The following is a 12715-nucleotide window of genomic DNA, read 5'->3' on the forward strand; positions in this document are numbered from 1 at the left end:
TAGATGCTCATCTCTGATAGGAGCACATTTTCAATGATGGGATCACATTTATATATATAGTGTTCACTAGCTATCCCACTTAACTACTTTTATAGGCTTGGGGTTCAAACTTTACTGCTCACTGAAAAGTAATAAATAACAAAGGGAAAGAAGTGTTTTAAAATACACACTAGCAAACTCATTTGGCCATGCATGTTTCAACAGCAAGTGATACTGTCCCTTTCAGTGTATACTAGATGAGGAAACTTGAGTTATGCTGAAAATATCATCCACATCTATTAATAAAGTACTTGGATTCCATGCTGTGGAAACCAAAATACATTCTCTGCTTCCCTCACATCTGCAGATAATCAGAGAATCAGAAAGCACACACTCAAGATTCTCATATTGTTTCCAGAACAGAAGTTTAATCTAGTATACATATTCCTAGGTACAATAATAACCAGAATATGCCAGTTGAAAAAGTTAAAAGGTAATTTCCCTCCAGGCTCTGCTCTGCCTGGGTTCCAAATAAAAACGAACGCTTGCCATTTTTACACAAAACTAGAGTTTAAAAAGTTGAGGTTCTATGAACAGAGAGAGAACAGCAACAGTAACCAACAGAACAGGGAGAGCAGAAATTCCAATACGACTTACTGTTGCTGACTTGGGAACCGCACCAAGTTCTGCTAGAGAGGAGAAACTTAGAACCCCACTACCAAGAAGTCCAGAGATCCTGCTGCCCCCAGCATATCATGTACTCTTGGAAAGGATTTGCTTATCCAGAGGTGGGTAAACAGACAAGTCACTCCTGTTTTCAGGCAGAGTTTGTAAATCTGTAAAGAATGGCTAGTAAATCACTAGCAATTCTTCAGCTCAGTTCTAAAGCTAGAAAAGACTCCTGTTCTTCTGCCACAATCTCATTGCCTTAATAGGCAGAGCTAGATTCCCTACATAAAGGGTCCCACATGAAAATGGACAGGGCTAATCAACTGATATCAGACGGTGAGCAAATAGGGAAATGTTTATGGTCAAGGAGTTCATGGCTTCCCATTTAACTTCGGTGGGACTGAGACCCCAGTAGACAAAGTTAGGGGACATGAACATGCACAACAGTACCCAACGTCTACAGAAACTAAGGACTTGTTACCTAAGGAGTCAAACATACATTAACTCTAGGATCACAAACAGAACCAACAGCTTTCCCACAGAGCAAAAGAGCTCTGCATTCAGCTTCCAACTCATTTATGCTTGGGTTTAAACAGATACTCATGTTCACAACTTTCACTGGAACCTCATTTTCAAGACTCTCATCGTCACATCCCCAACCATCTGAACTGCAACAGAGCAAGTGCATGCTTCCTCTCTGTAATGAAAGGAGGTCTTTGGAGAAACCTGTGTTCACTGGAAGGATAAAGAAACTCCTGTTTTATTTGATCCACATCCTCCCTTCTGTGCAGACAGAATGCAAACAAGCAAACTCCAGTCTAGAATACCACTGCCATCAATAAGGAGCATCTCCAACAAAAACAGCATGGTTCAGTTAGTGCTCAAATTCTGGGATTTTTCTCCAAACCCACTAAAATCCAAGTCAGTCTACAGACTCTTGGCCTCTGAAGTGAAGCTGTGGAACCCAGGAGGTCAAATACTGCTTTTGCCCCTATTTGTCAACCATTAATCTTGTTCATTTAGAAAAGTAAGGGGAAAAACCCTGGAATGCTGGTATTTCCTAAGAGCTTTGCTACTGAGCCTCAGCTACAGGTGGTGCTGTAGGCATATCGGTTCCACTTCGTAAGCCATCTGCCTTGGAGAAGTTAGTCTCCAAGATGTGGCGCTGCAGATGCCGCACCCATTCCTCTTGGATGGAGAGGGGCCCTTGGAACTCCACTTCACAAAACCTGCACAAAGAGAGAACAATATCTGTTGGAGTCAGTCTGGAAAATTATCCATAATAAAGTCAAACTCACTAAGTAAGCTTTCTCTCAAATGTCCACCAGATAATTTAGGAACAGCTCTCATCAACTGCAGCTGATATGGCCAGTGGTGAAGGTTAATAGGAGCTAGCACCAGATTGGGAAAGTTGCTTTTAAAGTACATAAAGGAAAAATGGAAACGATACTTCCCCCCCAACCACCCCCATCTTACTGTGAGCTCTGCTGGCTCTGGTTGGGTCAACAGGACTTTCTGGCACTGAGACAGCAGACTGAAGCAAAATTGAGTTTATTGTAACTGGATGGGGTTCACAACTAAACATCCCTCAATGGTGGCTGAGCTAATCTGCTGCACTGCCCAGGTGTAATTGGCAAGGTTCCCAGAATTGGCAAGTCCTTCTCCCTCCCACCCAGTTAACTTCATTGGGAGGAAGGAGTCTTGTCCTTTGCTCCTTAACGGGGATGTCTCCACTGAGCCAATGTGAGAGGCCTGCAACAGGTATAGACAATATGTCCACACTGAGGGTAGGGGAGCATTTGCTCCTGTGCTTGATGCACCTTTTGCTGCAACCTCCTCCAGCCTCTCTACTATATAGGGGTCAGCTTCCTAACATTACCTTCCTCAAAAAGGCATCTCCTCTCCTTATCTTCCTGCTCTCCCCAGTAAGAGGGATGAGGAGATGGGTGAAGATCAAGGAGTTGGTGCTCATTTTCCTCCAGAACACTAATTTAGGGGCTCTCTTATGAGTAAGATCAGTGAGAGGAGCTGCTATGGCAGTGGAATTTGCGAGAAACTGTCTATAGTACCTGGCTAACCCTAAAAACTGTTGTACAGTGGCGCCCCGCTTGACGATGACCCCAGTAGACAGTGAAATCACTTGACAATTAGTTTTTTGTGATCGCAAAACGATGGTTCCAATGTTTTTTATTCGCATTACGTCAATTAGGACCCTGCTTTGTGAATCGTTTGTTCGCTAAACAATGATTTTTCCAGCTCCACAAAATGGCTTCCCTCCCTTCGCAAAATGGCTGCTTTCCAGACCATTGCTTCGGAAGACAGCAGTTTCAAACAGCTGATCAGCGGTTCTCTATGGGCAATCTTCGTTGGACGATGAGGTATTTCCCCATTGGAACACATTAACTGGTTTTCAATGCATTCCAATTGGTTTTTTTTCGCTTGACAACAATTTCACTTAACAGAGATTTTCCTGGAACACATTATCATCGTCAAGCGGGGCACCACTGTACCTGCTTTTCAGTTTGTGGTTATGGCCACAACGAGATTTTCGTCACCTTATAATTAGAGATGGGAATATTGGTATTCAAAAAACTTGTCCTCGCGCCTCCTACCTGGAATGGCCAATCGAGCAGGGAGACAGTGGAGTTCCTGGCACAACTGGCAGGAAGAGCGGCACTGGAACACGTGAGTGGACAGGCAGGTCCCAGGGGCCAGACTCTCATTAGGTCCAGCTGGGACAGAGATATTCATATTCATTTACAAATACAAATATCCCCATCTCTACTTATAATATATGGCAGTGGTTCCCAACCTTGGGTCCCCAGGTGTTCTTGAACAACAACTCCCAGAGATCGTGGCCAGCACAGCTACTGACGAAGGCTTCTATGAGTTTTAGTCCAAGGATATCTGGGGGCACAATATTGGGAACCACTGATCTACGGGCTTGACCAATCCCCCTTTCATTTGAAACCCTAAATACTGGACCTGGGGTTCACTATTTTATATTTACCTGGGTTGATGGTCAAGCCAGCTTTCCCGAGTTCAGTTAATACAGCTTGCAGATGTTTAGACTAAAAAGCACTGGATGCTATGATGTTGCCTGTATATGCTGTGGCAAATTATTGGATTGCTTCTCGGACTCAGTCCATGAGCCTTGGAAGGTAATGATTGTTCCATGTAAGCAACTAACTAACCCCAAACAATTACCTCTACAACTTTTTCTGCAGAACTTTTTCTTCAATCACCACAAAGAATTAGCCTTCATTTGTGCAAGGGCCTGAGGATACAACCTCAGTTGCAAGCAGAGCTCCCTAAATCATCTTTGGTATGACTCCTTGGATTGGTTCAAAGAACGCAAAACCACTTGTTTCACTTTCTCATAGCTGGACACGTAAGTAGGTTCTAAAGCATCCACTGCTGTGTAGCCATCAGCTTCCCAGCATTACCAAGATATAAGTCTGTAATCACCTATAAATCTAGCATCTACTGTCCTGATGTTCCCACTCTCCTCAGTAAGAGGGGAAATGAAGTGTGTGAAGGTCAAGGTGTCAGTTTAATTTATCCCAAGGGACCTGAATTCATCCCAACAGGGATGTCCAGGCATCTTCTTTGTATATGTACTCCCAGTCCCTAGGTGACTCAGGTTCTTCTGGGAGTTCCACCTCCACCTAGAAGCCCTCACAAGGGCCCTCTAGAGCATCTCCCAGGACCCTTCATCAACCTCCTCCTCCACTATCACTTCAGGGAGTTGTTCTCCTGCTTCAGTGCTACCCTCTGCAATCTCCTTCTTCCTCTCCAGTTCTGACTGGCCCTTCCCTTCCAGGACTCTCCTTATATTGTCCCAGTCCCAGCCTCTCATTTTCCCTACAATGGCCACTTCCTGGGGCTGGGGCTGTCACCACATGTTTCCCTCTCCAAAGCATCTATTTGAGTGCCCTTGACCTGCCATCCAGGTTCTTCTGGAATGTCTTCAAAGGGTTCTGCCTCTCTCAGGTCTACAGGGAAACTTATGGTCCTAAACTCCGTAGGTCTTGGGAGAAGACAAGACAGCCTGCCAACAGGGCCACCTGCATCTCTGTCCATAGCCTCACATTTACCAATGTGAGGCTTGCAGCAAAAGCAGCAGTCCTCTGTAATGCACTTAAAATAATGCCACACAGTGTAGCCAAAAATACTACTAACTATTCAGAGTTCATAAGGTGATTGTCAAGATGGAAAAATGATACAAACCTGCATTTTAGTGTGTAGATGTTTCCCACAAACTTCACCAAAGATGTCTGGGGTGGCCTAGGAACCAAGGAGGGCACTGGTCTCACTCTGGGAGGTGGCTGGCGGACCTCTTCTGTTTTCTGCTGCAAATCATTGGTCTCCTCTTCTCGGGGTACAGCAGCCTCAACAGGCTTGGCCTGCCTCCGTTCGAACTCTGAACAAACAGAAGAAAGATTTGTATCAGAAAATATGGTGGGACACAGCATACAGCCTCTTCTGTAAAGCATACAGGAAGAAGCACCACTTATGATTTTTTTTTTTTGCTTTAATAAATAAAGACTGAGAGAAGAGAGTTATGAAAGTAGAAAAACTAAAGGCCTTGCAGGATTTTCTGAATAACTGCCTGTCCTGGAGAAAGCTACAAGAATCCTGAAGATCTTCTCACCTTTTGATTAGGCTAATAAGGTATCACACCAATATGGATTTCTGAATTATTTGTCATGACCAGTGCAGCTACTCTTGCTTTTCAAATATGCCATCTTTAGTGTCTCTGTGATGACTAGTCTATCAATTTTTCCAATGCCCTCTGCCTGAAGTAATTCAACATCAGGAGAAGCAGCTGGAGCTAGTGTGGTATTTGGGAACAGAAGCAAACCACAACCTCCTCCCCCTGCCAAAAAAGCTAGTGCCTCCTCTGCCAAGACTTTCTCTGGCAGTCCAGCAAGACTTCTGATGGGCCCTGTGCTGGCCTTTTGGGAGCAATGACTCACTGTTGATGTTGTGTTGCTGCTGCTCCTCCACCTTTACCACCGATAGGGGCGATGTGACTGCAGGCCGCTCATCACCGCCGCCACCATCCACAGCTTTGCTGGGCTCGCTGGGCATCATCTCTGCACCTAGGCTTCTGCTCACCAGTGAAGGGCTGCCTGCCTGCAGGCCAAGAGGAGCCCTCTTTCCAGAGGCATCAGTGTCACGCACATGAGAGGCATTGCGAAACTTCTTAGTGAAAGGCCGCCCACCTTGGATGTAGCTGCGATAGGCTCCAGCTTTCTGGGGGCGATGCTTGATCCACTCACTCAAAGTCTCGATGGGGGAACCGTTCACACACCATTCAGTGACGCCAAACTGTCTGAGATGTGCACGAGCGTGGCTGGCCAGCGCCTTGCGATTCTCAAAGTAGAGGCCGCACAGTTCACAGCAGGCTTCGCTGGCTGGGAGCAGAAATGGTAGGGAGCTAAACTGAGCAAAAGTCTCAGTAAAGGACTTAAGCAGCATCAGTTCAGAGTAGAGCAGTAGGTCTTATTTGCTCCAAGCCACTACTTTTATTTCCCCATAAAAGATACTCTGGGAGTTAGACTGAAAAGCTTAAAGTCTCTGTTGGAAATTCCTAAATCACTGCTTTCCAATTCTTCTTACCTCCAATCCACATATCAAGTAAATCCAACTGCATGTCTTTGACCATTTAAGAAGTTTTGGCCCACGGCTGAAGGCACGAGGGTTTATTCCATTTATTGATTTGCCTGAAGCAGATCCTCCCCCCCAACAATGAAGGTACTCCCTGTCAGCCAAAAGCCAGGCATGCTTATATCAGGGAAGGAGAAAGAAAATTTGTTACCCTGAGTTACTGGCTAATCTAATCCTGAAGTGCCCATCCGACAGGACACCAGCTTCCATCAACAGGCTTATCAAAAGATGGCATGCACTACTTATCACTACAAATTCTTGAATATACCACTACAGCATCCCTCCCCTTTCACTCCCAAATTCAGCAAACCAGGAAACATCTTCATCAAGCAAGGAAATATCCTGCAATAGAACACTAAGCTTTCTCTGGATCCCAGCCATACCCCCTTCCCCCATCTGAGGTAGCACTTACATGTATGCGTGGGCTTTTCATGCACATGCTTGGCTTTATACGGCAATTCAGTCTGGATGTAGGTTTTCTGTTTCACTTCACTGTGGCCACTCAGCCGCTCATCTGATAATGGGCGTTTAGTGGGGAGTGGTGCCAAGAATGCCTCCTGTGATTTGAGTGGTGATAGAGAGACCTCCCGACCGACATTTGGTTTTCCAGTCCTCCCGCCCAGCGGGGACAAGGCAATGGACTGCAACATTTTCCCTGGGGATTTTGGACCAGCTCCATCTTCTCCTATGGGCTTTGGAAGCTCAATGCTCAGTGTGCTTGGCTCTTTCTTTATTACACATGGCTTGTTCTTTTTCTTAATGATTTCCCGTAGTGTGTCAATGGGGGAGCCATTGACTGACCATTCAGTCACTCCCATCTGGCGCAAGTGAGACCTGGCATGGCTAGAAAGCCCCTTCCGGTTCTCAAAAAATTCTCCACAAAACTCACATCTAATATCTCGCACAGGGTCTGCACGAGAGGCTGCAAGGGAGAGGTGAAAGTACAGGAATAATACTTATTACATAAAGACAAAGAATTTCTAGCATGCCATGCATCCTTCTCAAAATGCCCATGGTTGCATGTGTGATACTCTTCAATACCCCCAAAATGTAAAGTTTAATCCCATTTATTCTGACATGCTGATTTCTTTGAAGTTGTCCATCAAACCTTAGAGCTAACCTGGTTCCAAGTCTTTGTAATACAAACCTGAAGACTCTGCCAGCTCTAGGATGGCAGGGCATTTGGAGTTAAGAGCATCTAAATGCCTATATTTTGGTAACAATGCAGACACTTCTCAATGTTACCATATATTTCAGATTTTAACTTGCCAAGACATCAAGCACATAGTGCAAAGACAGTACAAACAGGCAGGTGGATAGAAAAAACAATGGAATGGAACCCAGTGTTGTCACCCCTGTCTTTAAAAGAAAAAAGAAAAAGCCCTGTACCCCCAACTCCTAGTTTCACACGCATTCAAACATGCCATCTTGCTAATCAGACAAATTTCACATGTTCACCTCCCATTTTAAATACTTACAGAGATTGAGTGGAGACATCTCCTCTCGTGGCGACCAAGCTCTGTCAGACAGATGTGATTCATTATGAAGACCCCCAGACATCATTTCCCGCTTGATTTCCATTCGTAATTGGTCTTGCTTCAGTCTCTTATGAAGAGAAGGAGAAGGAAGCCCCGAGAATATTTTTCTGGCAGTTGGGGGAGGTGAAGAGGTAGGCGAATGCCCCATAGGGCTCCCTGGAGGTTGCGCCTTCTTTGGGATTACAGACATGTGGCCCTCCCCTGCACTGCGGGGCTCCAGAGAACCTCCAAGAACAGATGGGGCAAGAGATTTCTGACCCTGTCCTGGAGAACTGGAGGCACTGGTCCTGGGCTGAGCTCGCCGTTTCAAGATTTCTCGGAGTGTATCAATGGGAGAACCATTCACATACCACTCAGTCACTCCCATCTGGCGCAGATGTGACCTGGCATGACTGGAGAGCCCTTTCCGGTTCTCAAAATATTCACCACAGAACTCACACCTGATGTCGCGTACAGGTTCTGCTCCAGAAGCTGAAGAGAAATAGGGGAGAGTGGGGGGGAAAATCAACTACAGTGGCTAAAAGGTATGTCAGTCAAAAAGCAGGACATAAGGTGGGCACCAGCAACATTATTCCCCTTCCAGGCAGTATAAAGCAGGCACACAGTGCAAGGGTTTTACACAAGGCAAAGCTGATACCTCAACAAGCTTGGCCAAAAGAAAATATATTCAATCACTAACAAGTCCTGTGAAGCATGAAAGTTAGGGAAGGGGACACTGGAGACAAAGACAGAAGATGGTGAAAAGCAGGCACTGTCAAATTAAAAAAAATGCTGAATGGGACTGATTTTATGTCATGAGATTATCTCTCTAGTAATGAGGCAGAAGAGAAGCTGTGCACTTTCCACCCCCATCCAGATTTTGAAAAGTAAAGTCCAGATCTAAGCAAAGCAATACACAGGAAATATGAGATCTTCTCCATGACAGTGATCCCACAGTCTTTTTCAAGACACAGGGCCAAGCCATCTAGATCAAGCACACTGTTTTCCTAAATGGAAATTGCTGAATACCTGTCTTAGGATTCCATGCCTGTTTAGGTGTGACTGCCAGGAGGACATTTAAAAGGACCACACTTCTCAGTGTGTGCTTGGGGAAAAACCACTGAATGATCTGTATTTGCCACCATATCCCAGAGCCACACAGCCTCCTGCAGAACAGCCATTACAAAGAGGTGAAACACGCCATTCAATATGGAGTGCTTGTGGTTATCAAAGAGGTTTAAACCACCAAGATCAAAATCAGTAACCCTCTGACTGATCCACTCTACTCTCTGTGCCCAGAGGGAGGAAAATAGCTGAAATCTCATCACTTTGAGGACACTGTCTCCTTCTTCCATGGAACAGGCTGTGACATTAGTTGAATGCCCTGCTGAAACAGCAAAAAAGGAAGCAATCTTCTTTCTTGCTCTGTGACTGCTAAGACACTCTATGCCAAGGAGAAATATGTTCATCCTGAGCATTTTGTCAGGGAAGAGGTAACTTCACTATATGCAGAAGCCAAGTGGGAAAGCTGCACTGTAAAGAGGCTTTGCAAGAAAACAGGAATGGAGAGTATGTGGGCCAAAGAGCAAGCTGCCCCACCCCTTCTCTGTTTATCAGACACACTGCAGAAAATGACGAAGGGCCTAGATTTCTTGGTGCACAGCTCCATGTCACATAAACAAGACTAGGAAGGAAGGGAAGCAGGGAGGGAGGAGAGCACATGAGCCAGTGCTGATAGAACCTACAAAGATTGAGTGGAGCCATCTCAACGTCTGATGCCCAGTACGCACTGGAAGAAAGACCCTGTTTCCTCTGCAGATTGGCCATAGCTGACAGCTTGTGGCCATGTGGCTTCAGTTTCTTAGATGGTGGAGGGGAGTGAGGTGAGAGTACAGATGGCTGTTTGCCCAAAGGCCTTGGTGAATGTGCTTGTTTCATGCCTGTGGCAGGCGCTGTTGTAGTTGTGCTCTTTGGGCTGGGTCCATTAGAGCTCCCAATTTCCCCTAACGATTCTCCCTCACTAGGAAGGAGAGAGGAAAGACGGCCTTTGAAGTCTTCATTTTTGATGAGCTCATTTAAAACATCAATAGGAGATCCTTTAGCATCTGGATCGCTCACTCCCAGGTGTCTCAGGTGGGCTCTAGCGTGACTCGACAGCCCCTTTCTGGTTTCAAACCAGGCACCACATAACTGGCAGTCAATTTCTCTGCCCGAATCACTATCTATAGCTGCGGGGAAAAAAACACATTGATCACAATAGATACGATCACACAAGAAATGTGTCTCAAGTACCTGTTACAAACTGAAATAGACCTTGCTCTCAAGGTCCAATTTGTTTCTCCACAAATGGCATGACAGGATTTTACAAGCAGCCCCAACTGAAATGTGTGTTATGCACCAGTACCTCTGCTACCAGCTTAATGGTTAAAGCAGAAATTCTTGCAGTAGAGTTGTATTTGATCAGCCTTCTTTTTGCTTAGCTAGGTCAGGTTTCCAAATAAGCAAGCCTTCTCAATCCTGAAAACAGGATTCTCAAACATTTCCATTTCAATTTAAACCACCACACATTCAAGACATTTGTAACTTTGAAAATGACAACATCAAATTTTTACTGCTGTATCACAAGATGATAAACCTAGATTTTGCAAAGCTCCCAACTGTCAACTGGGCTCACATCACTGAAGCAAATGGCAAAGTGAACAGAGTATATTAAAAAGAAAATTTAACAGGTTTTCAATTTACAAGGTCCAAAGCATTTCTCTTTTCACAGAATGACTGACATATCATTTACATGTTATCTCTAACAGTGCAAGAAAACTAAATAGAACACCTTCAAAAAAGTATTCATTTCCCATATTTTCTAAATTTTCAAAAGTATATCCAATTGGTACTAAGCTTTGGATTAGTACCAATCCAAAAGTACTAATCCAAAGTATTAGTACTTTGCGGTGGCTCTTTTAGTAGCTCCTTTACCTTATATAGTCCAACAATATGTAATATGACCCCTAACAAATAATAGGTTTACATCAGAACTCACAACTTTTGCAACTCCATGAATGCAAAACTATTTCAAGAACTTAATTTAGTTCTCATAGATTTATGTCCATTTCTGTCACATGCAAATTGAAACCTATGTATGTTTAGAGAAACCACATAAGCAAATTATTGGTCACAAACCAACACTTAGATATACAACTGGTTAGATGAAACACAGATTAAGATCTTGTTAGCCAAGACAAAGCCAACTAGCAAATTGCAAAGTCGGATTACTGCGATTCCTAGACTATGACTAAGCAGGACTGGGCAAATACTTTATATCAGTAGTAGGATAAAGATGTACATCTGGAGATTGGTTATAACTCAAAATGGGAATGGGAAGCAATAGTAAAAATGTTATATCAACTTTATCAGCAACTTGTTTTCAACTATATAGTTGGGGCAGAACTGCATTATATCTAAAGACTCCAGAACTTTGTTTAAATTAAAATCTTTTCTCACAGCAAGAATTATCTTACCCCTAAAGATATATTTCAACCAGTAGCCAACAGAACATGAAAATTGAGCTTTTGAACCAAAGGCAATCAGATGAAAGAAGCATGAGATTCAGTCATGGGGAAGATGAGTCAGGTTGTCATCTAACACATTCTATACAACGAGAATTTGGTGCTACCAAGATTATGAGAACAACCACGATAAAAGCTCCAAGTACTGTTAATTTCTCTCCATAAAACAGGAGCACCCTTAGGATCCTCTGCCAAGCTCACCAGAACATTTGTCTCTTTATAGTTCTACTTACCTCTGCCTAGCCAACACCAAGTGAGAACTTACTGCTCTGGCGTCAACAAATATAGAGTAACATAAAAGGACTGAATTATGAGAAAGGTATTGATTTCACACGATTTCCTGCTCATGCAAGAGAATAATGTGCAAGACTGAACCGGAAATACTAGATGGCTTTCACCATTTCTGTCAGTTTTCAAAGAACACCACTGAGCAGCATTGCTGAACAGACTTAACTCTGAATACCAGAGTACTGTACAAATGAAGCATCCATAATATTAGCTTAAAGCTTCATCACTGTGGAAGTCCACAATCTCACTGTATGTCCCAGCAAGGAAGGTACAGGTATAATAATATGCATGTTTGCAATTGAGAAAAAGCAATGACTCTGAAGCAGTAGAAGTTGCCTCAGGTTGAGAACTTTAAGGTATCAGCAGTTCTAGACATTCAGTTCTAGAATACTAAAATAGAAATTTGCTTTTAAATGACTTGCTACCACCAAGAAAGCAAAGGATGCCTTAGCTTTTTCTTCTGATAAAGAGCAGCTCTGCTTAAGACCTTGAGAGGAATCATGTGGTGTTTATGGATGTTGTTCCTTCAACATTCTTACTTTCCAACAGTGACAATACGGTCTCCAGGCACATATCAGGACACTTGGAGAGATTTTGTGGAATTTCCAAGGAGAGATACACCCAATCCTCCCCGAGACAGATTGGAGAAGAAACCTGTTCAGCTAGAGCAAGCTGCCTCTTTTGAGAAGAGAGGTCTGTGAGATGGGTATCTAGACATTCCTAAAAATATACAAATCCTGCTTACGTGGCTCAGAAAAAGGAAACTTTCCCTATCACCAGCAACAAGAACCACACTAAGAATCCCAGGCGATGAAACATATCCAACTTGTCTCTTAAGCCCCTCCTTTACTGGGGTGAATGCAAGATGCAATGTTTGTGAATGGAGTGGACTGTGCAGAGCCAAAGGATATAAATATGTTTTGTGGGTGTGCAATTCTGCTCTGATTCACACAAAAAGATATTGCAAAACCCAAGAGCTTCCTAAAGCATCAAAGTGCAAGCCAGCTCTTGCTTGCAAGCAGCATC

The 12715-nt window shown here is 43.9% G+C and overlaps 1 protein-coding gene across 21 annotated transcripts in view; it reads right to left on the minus strand.

Annotated features, from left to right (window-relative positions):
• Positions 1-387: 387 nt before the first annotated feature.
• Positions 388-12715, minus strand: part of WIZ (WIZ zinc finger) — a 111405-nt gene continuing 99077 nt past the window's right edge. For 18 of the 21 annotated variants that reach the window (XM_078385885.1, XM_020796322.3, XM_072990357.2 and 15 more), the window contains 6 exons: positions 9584-10066; positions 7800-8330; positions 6734-7243; positions 5628-6068; positions 4879-5071; positions 388-1877 (listed from right to left, as the gene is read on the minus strand). In XM_078385885.1, the coding sequence (XP_078242011.1) occupies positions 1721-1877; positions 4879-5071; positions 5628-6068; positions 6734-7243; positions 7800-8330; positions 9584-10066 (2315 nt within the window). In that variant the 3' untranslated portion in view covers positions 388-1720. The remainder of the gene's footprint in view (positions 1878-4878; positions 5072-5627; positions 6069-6733; positions 7244-7799; positions 8331-9583; positions 10067-12715) is intronic. The other 3 variants (XM_078385887.1, XM_072990360.2, XM_072990358.2) reach the window with 1 other exon arrangement.

This window comes from Pogona vitticeps, chromosome 2, assembly GCF_051106095.1.
Source record: "Pogona vitticeps strain Pit_001003342236 chromosome 2, PviZW2.1, whole genome shotgun sequence".
Lineage (NCBI taxonomy): Eukaryota > Metazoa > Chordata > Lepidosauria > Squamata > Agamidae > Pogona > Pogona vitticeps.